General features: G+C 35.3%; 1 protein-coding gene across 1 annotated transcript in view; it reads right to left on the bottom strand.

Annotated features, from left to right (window-relative positions):
* The window catches only part of CFAP46 (cilia and flagella associated protein 46), an 82,604-nt gene that overhangs the window by 15,882 nt on the left and 47,009 nt on the right, over nt 1-19,713 (bottom strand). Inside the window, exons 33-48 of the mRNA XM_054832504.1 lie at nt 19,346-19,494; nt 17,771-17,869; nt 17,383-17,512; nt 16,449-16,595; nt 14,888-15,088; nt 13,223-13,329; nt 12,218-12,400; nt 11,301-11,436; nt 10,255-10,443; nt 9,481-9,669; nt 8,623-8,757; nt 7,494-7,673; nt 6,200-6,367; nt 2,070-2,167; nt 1,343-1,422; nt 762-913 (exon numbers count right to left, since the gene is read on the bottom strand). Coding sequence (XP_054688479.1) covers nt 762-913; nt 1,343-1,422; nt 2,070-2,167; nt 6,200-6,367; nt 7,494-7,673; nt 8,623-8,757; nt 9,481-9,669; nt 10,255-10,443; nt 11,301-11,436; nt 12,218-12,400; nt 13,223-13,329; nt 14,888-15,088; nt 16,449-16,595; nt 17,383-17,512; nt 17,771-17,869; nt 19,346-19,494 — 2,343 coding nt within the window. The remainder of the gene's footprint in view (nt 1-761; nt 914-1,342; nt 1,423-2,069; nt 2,168-6,199; nt 6,368-7,493; nt 7,674-8,622; nt 8,758-9,480; nt 9,670-10,254; nt 10,444-11,300; nt 11,437-12,217; nt 12,401-13,222; nt 13,330-14,887; nt 15,089-16,448; nt 16,596-17,382; nt 17,513-17,770; nt 17,870-19,345; nt 19,495-19,713) is intronic.

Raw genomic sequence — 19,713 nt, 5'->3', positions numbered from 1 at the left:
GCATCTCATGGGGGCCCACGTATCTGTGGGTGTCGAGTTTGTCTAAATGATCTCTAACCCAATCCTCCTCGACCAAGGGAAGGTCTTCCTTTCTCCAGAGTTTCTCTCCTGCCTCTAGGGTCTAGGATTCCTGAGGGCCAGCCTTAGCAGTAAAGACTGAAGCAAAGGTGTCATTCAGTAACCCCACCTTCTCTATATCCTCTGTCACCAGGGCACCCACCTCATTCAGCAGCGGGCCCACATTTTCCCCTGTCTTCCTTTAGCTGCTGATGTACTTGAAGAAGCCCTTCTTGTTGTCCTTGACATCCCTTACCAGGTTTAATTCCAAGTGGACCTTAGTCTTCCTTGTTGTATCCCTGCATACTCTGACAACATTCCTGTATTCCTCTCAAGTGGCTAGTCCCTTTTTCCACAGTCTGTAAACTTCTTTCTTCCCTTTGAGTTTTTCCAGAAGCTCCTTGCTCATCCATGCAGGATGATATGAAAGGCAATGTACGTTTTCAAATGCAAATTTTAGAGGTACAGCACATTTTCAAGTAAATTGATCTCAACTGCATCAATTTTCAGTTCTGAAAAACTACTGAACGTTTGAAAGCTGCTAATGACATTGAAAACAGTAACAGAATAACACAGTAAGATTAAATTTTGAAGCAGAGTACACAGCATTTAACAACTGTGAAGACTAGGGATGTTACACTTAGAATAAACGGAAAATTCTGTTTTTCACCCTATTTTAAATATAAGGTAATCAAATATGTTACCACATTAGTTTTGGAGACACAGTCTTGCAAGTTTTGAATGACAGGCTGTTTAGGATGACTCTTCATTTTTTGTTGCTTGTAAAGACGCACTTTTTCCAACAAAATACAAAATGTATCAGGATTCACAGGACATCGAGAAACTTTAGCTTGCACTATTAAAAGAAGGATAACAACATCTTAAAACTCTTTTTGAGACATCATATTTGTACTTGAAGAAATGATTGTACAGAGACCATCAGTTTCTAAAGCCACAGTATTCTCTGAAAATAAAATAATTGTTTATGTATATATTTAGCACAAAATATATACAAAAATCTACAATGAAAAAAATCTCTACAACTATTTATCTATAACTACTTCAGCCTTCAAATATAAACAAAAATTCTGTACGTTGTGACTATGTACATTATATCTGATAATGAAACACATCTATTTAGGTATTTATTTTCCTCTAGTATTAATGAGTTATAATTATTTTTAAAAATATTTCAAAATTTTACTGATTACAACAGTGAAAGATATGAGCCTTCTCATAACATAGGTGCAATGATTTTTATCTCTTAAATACAAGAGGCACTTACCCATTGGCTGAGTGGGTTTTCCTTTTTGCTGTGCAGTACTTACTTTTGGCATCTCAATCAATGAACTGTACAAATTTGATCTACGGAAAGCAGAAAACTGCTGAGTAGATTATTTGACTGTTCAGCCTTGTTTATATGAAGCAAATTTATTAGATGAGTAATTATTACCCTCTAATTTAATGTGCTCACAAATACTCTCAAGATGCAATATTTACCTCCACCTTGGGGTGCAAAACTCTGCAAAATCTATCTGGAAGAAACTGAGAGCTGTAAGGAAAGTTTTTTCATTGCTATATATCCAGTAAGGCAGATTTTTATTTGTTCCACGACAATTGTTTAAGACTCTTCACAACTGGTGAAGATACTCATAGCCAGTTGCTATAGCTCGATTTATGAGTAGTTACTAATTAGGCTGCAGTAATGAGATCATTTGTGGCTTTATAAAAAGTTAAAAGATAACCCCCCTTAAAATTTTCAAGAGCATAAGCAATAAGAGCTGGAAACTATCAACAGTATTTAGGAGAATGGCCTGAAATCTTTCAAGTGACTTCTGAAGATTTAAGAGATAATTAGGGAAATCAAAAGTACAGAAAAATGTACAGCTTTGAGCTGCTGGCAGCTTTATTTATATATTAATTTGTTCACTACCCTAAAATTCAAGTCCAGTAAAATGCGAAGTAAAAGGCAATAAACAATCAAAATAGTGATTGATGATGACAATTTATACCTGTCTTCCGAATGCTGGAGAATAATTATGCAGAAACTAGGTGGCAATTCATGCATTATATTAAAATGTTCAACAGGAATACCAAGATTTCTCCATGCCTGTACAAAAATTCAAAAGTAGCATTATTTTCACAGATGTTATAAACCCTGATCTCAGTTCTTTCATCAGAAAATTGATAATAATTCTAGGAAACAAGGTGCTAATATTAAAAAAAAAAAACCAAAACCAAAACAAACACTCCGCACATGTACGAGGACAGGAGGCTCCATCCAAACAACAGGAAACACTTTTTCACTGTGAGGGTGGCCGGGCACTGGCAGAGATTGCCCCTGGAGGCTGTGGAGCGTCCATCCATGGAGATATTCAGAAGCCATCTGGACATGGTCCTGGGCAACTGGCTCTAGGTAGCCCTGCTTGAGCAGCAGGGTTGGACAAGATGACCTTCAGAGGTCTTTTCTAACCTCAACCATTCTGTGAATGTGTGATTTTTATGCAGTGCAGAACAACTTAAAATATTATTTTAAAAAATTACAAATACTGTAACTTATTCCACTCTTCATAACAACAGACTTTTTTGGCCACTACACTAGATGGGAAGCTAAAAAGCTATCAAATCCTAGCAGAGTATTAGCAAAGGAAGGGAGCAGAATAATTCATTGTAACATTTATGTTTGTAAAAGTCCTTCACCATTTTGTTAAGAACAGACACCTCACTAAAAGGAACCATATAAAATTGTATTGGGTTTACGTGGCAAGGTTTTGGTAGCAGGGGGAGTTGCAGGGGTGGCTTCTGTGACAAGACACCAGGAAGCGCCCCCACGTTGGACAGAGAAAGTTTCAGCTGGCTTCAAGACAGACCCACCACTGGCCAAAGCTGAGCCCATCATCAACACTGGTGGCACCTCTGTGGTAACATATTTAAGAAAGGGTGAAAGCACTGCACAGCAGCTGGAAAAGAGTAGTGAAAAAATGTGAGAGAAACAGCCTTGCAGACACCCAGGTCAGTGAAGAAGGAGGGGAAGGAGCTGCTCCAAGTGCCAGAGCAAAGATTGCCCTGCAGCCTGTTGTGAAGACCATGGTGAAGCCGGCTGTCCCCTTGCAGCATATAGAAATCCATGGTGGAGCAGATGGCCACCCTTCAGCCCATGGAGGACCTCGTGTCACAGCAGGTGGATGTGCCCTGAAGGAAGATGTGACTCCGTGGAGAGCCCATGCTGGAGCAGGCTCCTAGCAGGATCTGTAGGGAACCCACGCCGGAACAGTCCGTTCCTTAAGGACTGCACCCCATGGAAAGGACCTATGCTGGAGCAGTTTGTGAAGAAATGCAGCCCGTGGGAAGGACCAATGTTGGAAAAGTTCGTGAAGGACTGTCTGACATGGGAGGCATCCCATGAAACCCCCATTCCCCATTTTCCCTGTGCTGCTTGGGCGGCATGGGGAGGAGGTAGAAGAAACATGAGTGAGGCTGAGCCTGGGAAGAAGGGATGGGGGGGAAGATGGTTTTTTAGTTTTGTTTTTCTTTTTCACTATCCTACTTTGTTATTAATTAGCAATAAATTAATTTCTCCATGTCAAGTCTGCTTTGCCCATGACAGCAATGGGTGACTGACAGCCCTGTCCTTATCTTGACCCATGAGTTTTTCGTTGTATTTTCTCCCTGTCACGTTGAGGGGGGGAGTGATAGAGTAGCTTGGTGGGCACATGGGAACCCACCACAAAAATATTGTACTAAAGAATATACAACTCTTTTTGAGAAAATACAACCAAAACCACCCAAAAACCTCTTAGTGACTAAAAAGTGTGACTCCAGGTGAAAAACTGGTCCTAATACAGAAAGGACCATAAATGTTTTTTGAGACTGCTGCCTTTAAGCAAGTGTGTTTACATGTTTTTCAGATTGAAGTTTTATGTGCTTAAGCACACTGGGTACACTCTAGGTGTACCTACATTATCAAGCGGTACAGATCACCAGGAGCAGAATTATACACTGTACACTTTTCACTGATTTTGACTTCAGAGTACCTCTGGACTGCCCCCCTGGACTGAATGCTCACTCAATGTGGCTTGAGTGCATCAGAGAATCCAGTTCAGTTTTTGTCTGAGAGGAACCCAGCTCATACAGTCATTGTACCATGATGCCAATCAAAGCACTGTAAGCAAGGACAATTGGGAGATTCACTTTGTGCATTGGGTCTGGCTGAGATAGAGTTAATTCTCCCGCCAGCAGCCCTCATGGTGCCGTGCTGTGTATTGGTAGCTAGCAAGGTGTTGATAACACCCCAGTGTTTTGGCTACTCCTGAGCAGTGCCAGCACACATCCAGGCTGTCTCTCCAACATCTCAGCAACAGGCTGGGGGCGGGCAAGATCGTGGGAGGGGACACAGCCAGGACAGCTGACCCAAACTGACCAAAGGGATATTCCATACCATATGATGTCTGCTCAGCAATAAGAAGCTGAGAGATAGGGGGAGGAATAGGGCAGGGGCATTCGTGGTTTTTAGTTTTTTGGGGGGTTTTTGGTTTGGTTTTTTTTTTTATAACATTTGTCTTCCGGAGTAACCAGTACGCACACTGAAGCCCTGCTTTCCGGGAAGTGGCCGGACATCGCCTGCTGATGGGAAGTAGAGAAAAATCTTTTGCTTTTTGCTTTGCTTCCACGTGCGGCCTTTTGCTACATTAAACTGCCTTTATCTTGACCCACAAGTTTGGGGTTGTTTTTTCCATCTTCTTTTTCTCCCCTCCCTGCCTTGCTGAGGAAGGGAGCGATAAAGCAGCTTGGTGGACACCTGGCATCCAGCCGAGGTTAAACCACCACACTTTGAAAGTGTATTCCTGATCTGAACTAAAAATCTCAGCTGAATTTTAAAAAGCACTAATACATCCTCAGAGAGAACTACTTCAGTGACCACTTTGATTTTTTGCATCTCACGCTGCCTGGAATCATGCAGTTCAAGAATGCAGCCATGAACAGATGTCTTGATTGCCACCTTTTTTCTTCCTGAGCTACTGCAACAGGTACAGACATGGTGGGTGTTGATGAATATTTTCAGCTAGGATATCTGTTACCAGTTAGATAATTACAGGAACTAAAAAACAGTGGCTTCTAAACAAAATATTATCCTATTCCTTCTGCTAAATAAGATAATACAGCACATACAGAGAAAAGCCAAAACAGCAGCCTACAAACGTGTGGGGTTTTTATCCGGTACTGTATCTCTGCTTGCCACATTTTGTAAATGCTTAAACCCTGCCAGCTACAACTAATCCTTTGTACTAACTTGCTGGCAGTTTTTAATTTCATTCATTTCTATCCTACAGTCTTCCAATCTTAGTTCTTGTATCCACTTTTAGATCTCAGACATTTGAAGATAACACAGTTCTCAGCCAGCTTCGACCAAAAACCAGAGTATTCATCTCCCAGAAAAGTTTATCTACTATTTGTTCCAGAACTTTGAGTTACATGAATTACATTTTACTGGTCAGTTTCTTTAAATATTCAGTTTGCAACACCACAGTTTAGTTGATGCCCAGACTCATGGACAGCATTTAAAAAAAAAAAAAAATTAAAAAAAAAATCAGGCTCTTTTCATGGGGTAACACTTGCATGGGGATCTGAGTATCTCAAACAGGATGACTGGATGCTGTCCAGGCAGTGACAGGAGTCTCTGTTGCAAGGGTCCTTTACAATGGCATCTTCAGCTGGTTTGGGCAAGACTCACATGGAATTGATGATCCAAGTGTGCAGATAGCACAACTCTGACATCCAGCTATACCAAACTGTTACTGTAAGATAAACTGGAATTACATCCTTAAGATCTCACTTCTGACTTAAATTACATAGCTCATGCCACACAGATAACCTAGCATAAACGAAACCACAGGACAGTATATACCATACTAATAAAAATGTATTTTGATTCATGACCAAGTCTACCCATGACTCAAATTAAGAAAACAAAAAAAGTTAATAGTGTTTAAAGAAAACAGGTATTATTTAATGCCAGGAATAACTGAAACAATATATATATGTGTGTGTGTGCATATATGTATGTGTATGTGTATATATGTCTCTTTGTATTTATATAACCTTCATATAAATCCCTAACAAGTAGCACATCTCAATAAGTTACCATTGAAGTAGCAGCCAGTTGCTGTTCCACGTTCTTTAGAAGATGACTTGTGTTTCTGTTTTGCTTTAAATGATTCTGAAGATTCAGTAATGCTGCCAGCTGAGAGCTGCTGGTGTTAGATGTAGCTGTTAGAAGGATACTCTTCATCATCATAGACGCTGAACAGCTCTGTAAAATTTTTTATCTAATTATTTTCCCTCCAAAAATAATATAAATACATATATACTCTATGTCTGTTATATATATTTTAAAGAAAAAGTCTCTTGCTTGAAAGTTGAGATAGATTAGCAAAAGCCTGTCTGCTATTTGTGTTTACAATCTACTGTAAACACTCTGGCAATAACTTAGGCAGATTTCTTAAATATAAATAGCTAGATTTGACTTCTTTGTCTATATTTATCATCTATGTTCTGATTGTAGTCATCTAAGGTCTACATAGAAAAGTAAATGCCTGTGTTCTGAACTAGTCTTTCAAGTAAGCTGAGTCTTTTTTGTGTTTCTGTGCCTTTTACTGTGTAGCCATCACATCATGCATTTTAGCAGAGTTCCTGCAAAAAGTAATATAAAGGGTAAGACTTTATATCCTTTTCTTTCAGCAAACGTACCAATCCTGTCTTTTGAACCGATGCTTGCTAAGAGCTAAATCATATTTTTTTTCTTTTAATGCAGCTGTCACATTAAAAAATTGCAATTCAAGTTGACCTAATAAAAATTCAAAAGGGAGGCTTAATATTGACATGGAGTGACATTTAATTTTTGATTTTTTTTTTAAATACAAACTTCTCTGTGATGAAGGCATATACTCACATGAATGATTCATACACCTTCAAGCCATCTGTGCGACTATGCTGTGTAGGTGTTGATTTGAGAAACTGAATGCAAACCTTTCCTATCTACTTCAAAATAATGAATGGACAAATCCAGAGAAATATTTTTTAAATTATTTGTTAGGGAAGGATGAAACTGTATTTTGTGGTAATGGCTTATCTTAGCTATTCACATTATAGCAATTTATTCCTATTAAAATCTTTTCATGTATGCAATCATCAATGAAAACATCAAGTTAAACACAACAGATACTAGAATTGTTAAAAAGCCACTGATCAAACATTCTGAACTCAGCAAATATATAATATATTTGATTACCTGTATTACTCGCTAGTTCTTATATGTATTCATACATTGTGTTCTGTATGACCAATTTTCAGGCTATGTGAATAGAAATTTTTGCTTATGTAACTTAAAACACCATTTTTTTATACTGGAAAGAAGCACAACACATTAGCTGCGTTACCTGATGAAGTGCCAAAAATTGGCTAGTTGAAACTGGATCAAATTGTTGAAAGCATTCAACCATTTCAAAACTAGCGGAAGCCAGTACATCAGTAATATTATGACTGAATGCAATTCCCATACACTGTAGCAAAGCTTCATTGGATTGAGAAAGATATTTCTGAGCCAACCTATACTCCTTCTAGATGATAAATACAAAAAGGTATATAATAAAATATGTATTAATAGTAAATATTTGTTAGACGTATACAGATCACTAGTGTGTTAGAAAATATAAGTAATACTTTTTTATGACTGATTTTAATGCTTTTTCTTTTTAAGGAATTTACTTAATGTATGATCAAAATATGCAAATACAGATTAATTAAACAGCAAACACCAACATCTGTTACACAGCATTAAAAAAAAATAAGTGTTTTAATAAGATACTTTCTTCAATATTAAATGTGTACTTAGCAGAAAAATATTTAAATTCCAGGCAATACAATCCATTTAGAACAAAGGAATTTTCTGTCAACTCTCAGTACAGTTGTTTCCATTGACAGGTAACTATATTTAATACAAATAAAGCCACAACTCTCTTATCTCAGGTACTTATTGATTATAGTAGCAACACAAACTGTACATTCCAAATTACTAGTGTGCTTCGAACTGCACTATTTAACAGAGATCAGCTCACCATACAATACAACTTCGATTTTGTAAGAATTTTACAAATGTTTTGTGATAGAAGTTATTTCTTTGTTCACAACCTGCAAAATATTATTCTCCCTTAGAAAGGCATGTCTGTGAAGCAGAGAGAAAGTTGTCTGTTCATCTTGTCTTGGCTGCTACATGCTCAATCAGTGGGGAACCACGGAAAGAGAAAGCATTTCCTTCTGGGAGCCACTGGGAGAGCTCAGTCAGGAGCTCCCACAGCACATATTGAGGGGCAGGACTGAGATACACAGCAGAGTAGTGTTGGAAAGCTGTTTTTTGGGGGGTGTTTTGGAGATTTTTTCTTTTGTAAGATCAAATTTGTGTTACAACATTTCCATTATCAGTTCAAACAGAACTGATAAGACTAGGTGACTATTATTCCATAAAAAGGAAGCACTCAAATTCTAATGCAAGCACATATGCTAATATACCTTTAATTCCTGTATTTTCATCCTATACTTATCATATTGACATTTATTAGTCGGTATACTGCTGCCTGTCACTTCCTGTTCACTGCATTCCGCTGAAGTCAGGAAAGTTTTTGTGATGTCTGATTTAGCTTCTTCCTATTCATCACAGTAAAAAAAAAAAAGAATAATTAATCATTCCATTAAGTATGGCTGACAATTTCCTTCATGAAAGTCTAGGTGAAAATGGAACTCATCTTGAAAGAAAAAATCTCACTATATGAATCCCTTGATGGTGAGAGATGTAGCAATATTATCAGGCATCAAAACTTCTTAATACGTTATTATGACAATATGACTAATGGAAACTAAAAAGGCGCCCCATACAACCTCTAAGATTTTGATTTTGTGGTAGTTGTCCTCAGTTAATTTCTTCTGAACACTTTAATTCATCACTGAATTTATACTGACTCATCAACTTTCCTTTCCTTACACAGTGTTCTTACAACACAGAAGGAACTTACAAATCTGAGCTTTTAATCTACAAGTCATTACTTCTTGTTTGCACAGATACAGAGATCATCCTAACTAGACCTTTAAGGCATTTAGGGAATTTTTTTTCCTCTCTCTCTTTTGAAAGTGCTGTAATTAGCATATCTCAGGAATGAATCAAAAAAATTATCTACACGAGGATGGCATCTAGGCAGAAGTATTTTTCTGAAATTACTAAGTTCGGCAAACGTTTTTATTATGGCTTGCACACAATATGTAAAACCTAGCTCTAAATAAAGAGTAGTAGTATACAAGTGTATACAGAAAAAATATTGTGGCAGACAAACTTTACACATAGGAATGAATTTGAATGCAGAAAAGAATGCATACCATAACATTTGGCTTCCAGTAAGTCTCTGAATGTACAGGATCTACGTTAATGGCAAGTAAATGAAGAGTTTTTCCAGTGAGATATAGGCATTTGGATCTGATGTCAGGACAGCCTTTACAAAGATTCTGTACGTTTGCTAACAGAGCCAGTGCAGTATGACCCACAGTGCATTCCATACGCTTCCAATCCTGGTAAAATACATATTTATGTTTATTTGCTCATATATACCCACACATACAGAAACATACTTTTTAAAAACATGTATACTTTTTTAAAAACATGGGATAAGGTGAGGGTACCACGGAGAACGGTGGGGATACTGTGCTTTCCTGTAACAGCATTTCCTATTGTCATTGTCAGGGACACAACGATGGGAAAGAATTACTGCTCTGTTCCAGTGGGGCATGTCTTACGTTCTTCTTCATCAGCTCAGTTAGGCAGTTCTGCTTAAAACTAACTGGTTTTAAAAGAAGAGGCAATAATGCAAAAAAAATCTCTGTCAGTTACAAAGCCTCAAGTGATTTCTCTGCTACTCTTAGTAGTTTTTAAGTCTCTGCATTTGAGAAACAAAAATCTTTCTAAGAAAACAAAACAAACCCCAATAAACCATCCCCCAGACAAAAACCACACACTTGAACTTTCTTTGCTGCAAAACTACATGAACGGTGACCCATTTCCTCAGAAGTGGACAAAGTTCTGCTATGGAAAACATCCCTGGGAAACTTTGTTATACCATTTATATGCAAATCATAGGACTACATATTTTGTATTACCTGTTCTGTTGCATCATCTTCAAGAGTTCCCTTGATTAATGCCTTCACAATTTTATGAGAAGATGCTTCTCCCACTTTTTTAAGCTTTTTCTCACTAATAACAAGATTAAATATATCCAAAAGAATTTCTACAACGCTTATTTTCCTGTTAGCTAGTTGCCTCATTAATGGGAGGCTAATATTTGTAGTCTGAAATAAAAAGAAAGTAAAATTCTAATTTCAAATATTTTTGCAAATTTACCTGATAAGAAGTTAGAATGCTGTATTTCTTTTAACTAAAGAAGCAAACATTTTAACAATATCACCTCAATAGATCAGAGATATTGCTATCAAGATATTAAGTAATTTAAAAGATAAACTTCAATGTGAAATATATTACAAAGCAATCAAAATAGCCGCATAGAAAAGAAGCAGCTGGGTTTTTGCTTTTCACATTTTATGTACTTGGTACAAATATCTAATTCCAAAAGAGTTACAAAAGTGTACATAAAACCAGAATTATAAAATTAATGGTTTTGGTAGATGCACAAAAATATTTGCTCTTTAAAAAAGACAAAGCAAAAAAAAAAATCTGGACGCTAGAGTATAATAATGGTACACAATAGCAAAGTAGGTTTCAGGTTTTCATTACCCAAAATACAGTATTTTGAAGACAGGCTTTTTTTTATTTACATGATGTTCTGTGTAACCTTTTTTTTTTTCCTCCTGAGAAATAAACACTTTATTGGGGAGAATTTTTAACTTGGGAGGTATTTAAAGAATCAAAAATATCTCCAAGTTTACACTTTTTTCTTTTGTAGCTATTAGATAAATTTTAGAATTAAATAAAATTAACAAAGGCCAAACAAACCCTCTCATTTCTGCTTCTCTTCTTCCCTTTTTAAACTGTAAATTCTTTTGGCGTGCAATATTTCCTTCTGTATTCAAACAATGCATATCATTATAGGAAGATAATATAATTTGGGGAATTATCCAAGAATGAGTGAATAGTACAACTAAGTTACATTTCTTCTCCATGAATAGGAAAAAAAAATAAAAATCCATACCTCATTAACTGCAAATAAGCTACAAACATTATGAAACACTTCCTCTGTTTTGGATACTGCCCTCTGAGCTAAGTTATATGCATCTAGATAGCGATTATGTTTGTCGTCTTTGTTTCTTTTCTGCTTGGCAATCACCCTGAAAAAACCCCCAAACATAAACCCAAAGGAACTAAGGTAAGAAAATGTTTATTTTTATGGTATCAACACTATTGAACATATATAATAAAATAATTAGATCAATAGATTAGATTAATAAATTAATTTTGTACATGTGTTTTCTAAATGTTCAAATAGCAAAACTGAACGTTCACACATTATTTTTTCAAGGTCTTATTCTTGGAACTGTACTGCTGCAATGCAAGAAGATGCCAAGACAGAAAGACAAGGCACATAATATTCTAGAGCATGCATTCACCACGAACGAAATGGCAGAATAGCCAGGTACAAAACACATCTCAATCTTTTTAAGGGGACATCTTGGAAACAGCTGGGAGTCAAGGCATACCATGTTTTGCACTTTTGCTATTACAGAAATTTCTAGAGAACCATTTCAATGGTAAGAATTGTAAAAACCTATAAATACTTGAGAATGATTGGCGTGGCTGCCAAAATGCCTGTACAAATGGGAAGACAGAAGGCTGACAGAGACCTTTATACTTTGTTTTCACCTTAAAAACAGTACAAAAATCACTACTATCATGTAAGATTAACTCTTCCTTCAGTGAAAAGAATTTTTGATTCTACAGTATTTTTCTCAATACAGAACATATCAAGAATGCAAACAGACATGTAACACCAAGACATAACACCTGACAATATTATCTGCTCTTTTCCATCTTTAATAAGCCTATAGAAGTGTAAACAATACACTTTGTGGACTAGTTAGATAAAATTTTTCATCAGAGGTATAATCTTACCTGTGAATATTTGCACATTCTAGTAGTATCTCAGCGCTGCAGTTTTTATACCCATAATGAAAGAAGTCCTTCTCAATTTGAACTAATTTGTTGTAAGATTCCTGTAGCATATGTGCCACCTGACAAGACTCAGCATTAATTGTCATACAATCTTGGGCAAAATGTATCTGAATAAGTGTTTTCCTAGGAATAAAAATTAAGTACAAGATAGCAGTCAGAAAGCACAGGCTGTGTTTGAAAACAGACATATTTCTCTCTGCTCCCCTTTAAATTATAAAAAGTCTAGAAAAAGCCTCTTCATTCTTTAAATCCGTGGTCTACAAATTATAGTAGGTCCTGAAAAAAGTCAAAATATTGTCAGATTAAAATTGAGGTGTCACTTGTTCCATGTATCTAATTATTCAAACTGCCTAGGCCTAATCAGTGTTCTCAATACAGCTGAACTGAGAAGACTATTAGTCTTCCCTTTCTAATGCAAAAGTTTCGCATTTCTGGAGAGAGAAGGAAGTGTAAATGTTATATATTCCTCTCCTTTTACCAACACATTTCAAGCTCTCTGTGCTTGTATTTAAACGTAACCAAAACCCTTGTTTAGTTTCACCATAAAAAGACTTCGTGGATCATGGCGAGGACAGAAGAAGGTCAATATTGCAGACTACAATAGCGTTGTGGGAATATCTGCTCAAACAGGTACCTCTGCACAGGCCAATGTATCTCGCTCCTTCGGATAACCTACACCACAAACTATGCACCACAGGTTGTAGTACCTGAAATAGGTTACTAACCTAACAGGTAGCAGGGCTAATACAAGAATGAAGAAATTGGAAGGGAAATTTAAATTAAAAAAAAAAAAAAAAGAACACAAATAAATTACTTGGAAGAAAAATATTTGAGAATCCACAGAATGCACCCTACTAAATTAAAGATGAATGGTAAAAATCACCATATATTTGCAATAAAGCTGCACAGTAGAGGCTGGGCATATTTTAATGAAAAGACAGTTACCTGGCTTCAAGGGATGCAATCATAAAACCCAACTCTGACTGCCTGTTAGGTCTCTTCGGTAAAGTAGATCTGAGTACATTTACAGTGTGTTCCAGTATGTCACAAGCCTGCAGGTAACATCAGAAATTTTATAATTCTATTTTTAATCTCTGTGTATAATATTAAACATTAATTTAGAAAGCTTACATTTGGTGCAGAACATGTTAAGTATCTTTCCATAATATTGCCCAAGATGACTGAGTCTTGACAACTGTATATGTCTAGAAAGTATGACTTATCATATTTAGATATTTTTATATGATTAAGTGAATGGAGCACATACACACAAGAAGAGAAGATGGTCCCAGACTCATCTTAGAGGTACACAGCACTAGAACGAGGGGCAACAGGCTCAACTTGGAAAAAGGGGAATTCTAAAAAGATGTTCCAGTGTTTGGCCACCTTCATAGTCACTTTTTTTTTTTTTGAGGGGTAACAAGGGCCCTGAAAGGTTGTGGAATGTCCATTCTTGGAGATATTTGAAAAGTGGCCACATATGGCCCAGAGCAACTTGGTTCAACAATAAGGGCAGATTTCACTTCAAAATTGCCCCTGCTTTGCCTGGAGTTAGACCAGATGGCCTCTAACCTAAAGAGTCATTTGATTTTATATTTCGCAGGCATCCTCTTAGGGACAGATTCCTGCATCCTTACTGACACTGACTAGCGTATTAATCCACAAGTAAATGTTACACTATTATAGTTTTGCCACCTAGGGATGTAAAAGAAGTCTTCAACTACAAGTTTTGAATTAAAAAGCCCTTAGATGATACTCAAAACCTCATCTACAGATTTGTCCTTATTAAAAAATTTTGCTGCTGCAGTCATGTTGGTCAGACATGTGGAGGGAAAAAAAATGATGCACCTCATACATTTCATTAATAGCTATACTGATAAAACCTTAGTAAATACTCTCATTGGTAACCAGGTATTAGGTCCTTCAATGATGGTAAACGTGAGTTCAGCCCAAATCAAAATAATCCCTCTATATAAAATAGAATCGCACAGGTTATCAATAAAGGACAGATCATCACAGACACAAGAAAATTATATTTACACTGAAACTCATGAAAGTCAAGGGTTGAGCACTAAATGGATATTTTAATGTTAAGGATGAAATAGGAAAAGGTTTTTAATAAATGTATATATTATACTTATTGTAGTATCTTTCAGAATCTAGAAATAATATTTGTAAAACTATTTCAGATATTTGAAAAGGAAGTGCATACTAGGAAATAATATTGAAAATTATAATCTTTATTAAATGTGGAAAATAAACACATCAATGTTAACAGAATTGTCTGAACATGAAAGCATTCTAACCAAGAGAATGAGACCTCTGAGATGTAGTTGCACATACTAGATTACAATTGCTCTTATTTCAATAGAAGGATATACAGCTTATCATAAAAACATCTTAAACTTCTGTGGGTAAAATCTCATTCCTACTGGCCTGCACATGTTTGGAATCTAATTCATGTTTATTGAATGTACAACAGAGAAAACATCATTAACTGCACTGAACACCTGTTTTTGCTTTTATTGAAATGCAAAAGCTGTAACATTTCACTGAGAGGCACCACTGCTGCAAAAAAACCCAACCACCAAACCCAAAGAACTTCCTTACCGTGCTCTGTTTTCCTTCCCCTTCTTCCTCTAGAATTGCTTCTATTAGACTAAGAGTACTGTTGTACCAAAACTGTTCATTTCCTCCTAGAAGCTGTGCTTTTTCAAGGAGTGCTTTAGCTTGTCCATGGTTTCTTTCCAGGTTAGCCAATACAGCAAGTAAGTACAAGCACCTTGACACATCAGAAAGGGCCCCCAATTCCTAGGAAGAAAGATATGTGACCTATATACAAAAGATCCACTACTGCTATTCATATTTACGTCTATTCATATTTTAGATTAAACTTACGAATAGGCACAGACATAAGAAGCGAATGGTATTTCCTCAATTAGCTGTAGAATTTCTTAGTTACTTCTTACATTACTTTGGTTTTTTTCAAAAACATAAAGCATCTAGTTCATATCAAGAACTTAAAATATATTTCTTTATGTTCCCATATCTTCTACCCCACAAGTCAAATAAGCTATTTTTCTGCTATTATTTTGTACATACGTATCTGCTGTCATTTATCAGTATCTGATGAAGAAATGTGGTGATGAACATTTTTTAGTGAACTGGGATCTAGATACACTAGAGCTCCAGTAAATTTACAATGCTACTTTATGCTAGTTATAAACTATATACTAGTAATATACAAGAGATAAATATAGTGTACAATACAGATAGTATACTAGCATACAGACATACAGGAAACTAGTAAGAAATTGTATCATTAAAATTATTGTCCTTCCCAATGTCCTTTGAACTTTTCTCAATGTAGTTACTAAAGTCATGCTTTAATAATAGACATATATTATAATTATTATTAATATATTATTAAAAGTATTCACAATTCATACTAAATATACATACACAGTTTTTACTTACATGAAAAAATTATTATGTGGAATAACAGGATAACAACTACATTTTTTTAAAAAGTAAAGGATTTATTGCAATAATTACGTTTCAGTAACCTGTATAACCAAGAGGAGGACTATAATGGAGAACAGTGGATATAGGAAGAATATCTTTAATGTAAACCCTTCATAATAATGAAATGATGTGGATTTGTTTGGTGGAACGTAAGGATACTTATTTCAGATCTGCCAGAATTCTAAGTCATAATTTCAGTATCAGTGGCTCTTTATAAAAACACTGTTAGCAATGAAACCATAATGAAATTTAAAATTATATAACCAGACTTTCAAATGGTCAAAATGTTGAGAGGATGAGCTAAATGCCCGCTCTCTCATGAGCAAATCTTCAATGTCCCTAAACTATTTCAACAGACACAGTTTGGATATACATGCACCTTCCAAGGTCATTTCAGAGCAGACAGAGATGCTGACACTACTTCACCAATTGACATAATCTCCAGACAATTCCCATAAAGTTAGATTTAAGTGCCACATATTTAAATGTATGCCTTATATATGTTGAAATTCAAATGTGTGAGGTGGAGTGGGAGGTTTGGTTTTGCAACTTGATTATTATTATTATGAGGAATGACTGCATCAAAATGAAGATTTTTCCTACACATTTTATTAATTTTTCTTTTTCTGTTTTATTTCTGATGTACCTGAGTTGCAGCATGGGCCTCTGAAAGCAGAAGTCTTGCTGGTTGATACAAGCCTAGCTGAATTAGTACTTCAGCTTTTTCTATCCACAAGTAAGGGAAAGAAAGTGCACTCAGTCCTTTTCCTGTTACTGCATTTAACTCAAAAAACTGAAAAATAACAAAATATTACACCTTCATAAATTTCAAAGCTAAACTAGATGGAATATAAATTATTAATTAATTTAAGAGATTAAATACTACAGATCTGCTACTATTGTGAAGTAGTTGATTTTTGGTAATAACTAAAACAATCAAAGAGAAAAACTATTTGCAAGAGCTAAAAGAGGTGACTCGAGAGGGATTAGTAATTAGAAAAAAAGATATTTTACATGCACAAGAATGGAAAATTATACAAAGAGAGCAAAATAATATGACGGAAACGAGGACAGAATTGCCATAATAAAGAGGGAAGTGGAGGTAAGCTTTAAGAGTATCAGTAAGGCATTTATCTTCCTAAAGAGACAGAAAAGACAGAGCTGAAATATTTGCATGCCTTTAGAACAATGTACAAGAGGGACCAAAACAGTATGCAGTGATGTAATGGAGAGAGGATGAAGAGAAAACTGAGACCAAGAGCGAATACAATGTCTTTTTTTGCTTCTCAGTCTTTTCCATTGATTTGCATTAGTCCCAAATTCCCATTTGTAGAAAAGTAGTTTTACTTTCTATGAATACGGATTCTATTCTTGTTGTTCCACAATACAAATAATATGCCAGGCAAACCCAGCTCACAGCAGTGGATGCCTGCCAGCAGAATTTAAGTAGTACACATTTTAATGATTTTTTGTGTTCATGTATTTCTCAAGTACAAATTTATTTCAAAACAAACTAGCAAGTATATTAAAATAAAAAGTGAAGAGTAAATTATTAATGAAGCTAGAGTAGAAATAAAAACCTTTTCACTTGAAGTAAGGATATTCTCATCCCTACTACCCTTCAGCTGAGCATTTTCAAAAAATGTTTTTCTTTCTTCTGTCTTAGTATGTACTTTTTTTTCTTTCTTCAGTGCAATCTCTTGCCTACACCTAAATCACAAGAAAGAAAAAGTAAATTTAAGTATATTTTAACAGTATTTAATAATGAAGTATTAGTGTGTTATACATCTTTACCATACACTTACTCCATGGATAGACACAAAACAATCATGCACAGAATTTTAGGGCATAGCTAATATACCAAATTTGTGTTAAGAGATCATGGGTTTTAATAATTTTTATCCCCCAACCACACTTATTAACTGTAGGGAAAAAAACCGTAACAGCCTCTGTAGTGAAAATACATACATTGCTTGTTCTAATTCATTAATGTATGCCTCTCCAGCAGCCTTCTCATGATACAAAGATGCCTCACTCAGTTTTAGGTCTGAACATATCAGGGCAATCCTAAGAATAAAAAGAAGAAATGTTTAAGAAACAATCAGAATCTTTCATATGTTGCTTCATATAAACACATTACATATAAAGAGCATGCATTCCATATTTGTCAATCGTACCTTCTCATGTTTTGATTAATATTGGCAATAACAAAAAATTTAAATAAAAAAGGGGGAAATGCGGTAGTTGAAATTACCCACTGACAGAAGTCATAGAATAATAGAATGGTTTGGGTTGGAAGGCACATTTTGAAGATCACCTAGTCCAACCCCCCTGCCATGGACAAGGGCATCTTTCACTAGATCAGGTTGCTCAAAGCCCCGTCCAACTGACCTCAAACACTTCCAGTGATGGGGCATCCACCAGTATGCCCAGTCCATCCATTAAACCCATATCTCTCCAATTTAAGCAGCAAATATGGTGTGGTAAAAGTACAAAAATATTCATAATATGGTCTCACTACAGCATACAAAAACCCCCGTACATGTGTATGTGCTAACCTCCTTTTCTGTACTGAGCAGAGAGTAATATATTCATGTACACCTATCTGATCATATATAAAAATCAGGTCATAGATATAAATAAAATACCATGAAATAAAAAATCCTGAGGAGTCAACAACAACAACAAAAATATCTTTCTGGCAAAGCCTGGTTGCAAATCAACTTCCTATTAATAAATCACTTTTAGTCTTGTAAGACAGTAACTCAGTAATCAATTAGCAATCCAGATAAACACACATATATTTGTATACGTGAATACTTATCTATTCTGGTATGTGGGTTCAGTTTCAGGCATTTTAAAAATACATTATGTGGCATTGCACAAACTATTGGGAATTAAGCAAACAATTATTGCTTATAACTGTTAATTATTAAGGAAGCATGCAATATATTTCAAAAAAGCATGATGAAATGTTTTAACTAAAACAGCAATAATTTGCCATTGCTTGCATATTACATATTTTTGAACCAAAACTTTTAGGGCTAATCATCCATAAAAATAACAGAATTTTAGTCACAAAGGCAAATCTCTGTAAAAGAGAATACACTTATTTTGGATATTTATTTGGGATGTTAAGCTGAAGACAATATATTTTTTGATGCAAGATGGGAGTCTGTCCTTTGTATGCTTAAAAGATAATACTTTTATTGAAATTTTTTTGGATTTTGCTTTTTTCAGTTAGGCAACAAGGCATTACAAAAATTATTCACATGAAAGTGGCTTGAATTCATAATCTTGTACACCTTTCCTCATTGAGATCCTTTTTAAGTAACAGATAAACTTAGTGACTTTAATTCCACAAGCAAGCCAATTCATCAAAACTCTATTAAAACGCATAAAAAAAGAATGAAATGAAATAAAACCCAACACAAATATAAAACAATAAGTCACAAAAAGCCTTGCTACTATTTAGTGAAACATTAGGGGATAGTCCACTCCATTCAGTTTCTCTTTTATTTACAATAAATAAAGGTTACAAACCGAAGGTGATAGAGATCAGACAGACTTCTACATTCCACAACTTCATTAGCAATAACTTCAGCTAGCTGAAAGATGGGAAGAATCAAGTGGGGACAAAAAATTTTCTGTAGTTCTTTAGATAAAAGGTCCATAAAATACAAAGTGCAAGTCTGAAAAGAAATTTTTTAAAATTCAATCAGTATAAACATCATTTTGTACAGAACATATTTTAAATTAATGAGTACATCTTCAGTTCCAAACTTTACTTAAAAAAAAAAAAATTAAATTAAATTTTCAAGCTGAAAAAGCAGCGAGGTACACAGAAAGCCAGTAAAGTATTCTGTACATTATGTTCATTTCAGAATGCAGAGGATCAACTAACACTTTCT

This window comes from Grus americana, chromosome 7, assembly GCF_028858705.1.
Source record: "Grus americana isolate bGruAme1 chromosome 7, bGruAme1.mat, whole genome shotgun sequence".
NCBI lineage: Eukaryota > Metazoa > Chordata > Aves > Gruiformes > Gruidae > Grus > Grus americana.
The sequence above is the reverse complement of the archived record's forward strand: the minus strand, read 5'-3'. Positions and strand labels throughout refer to the sequence as shown.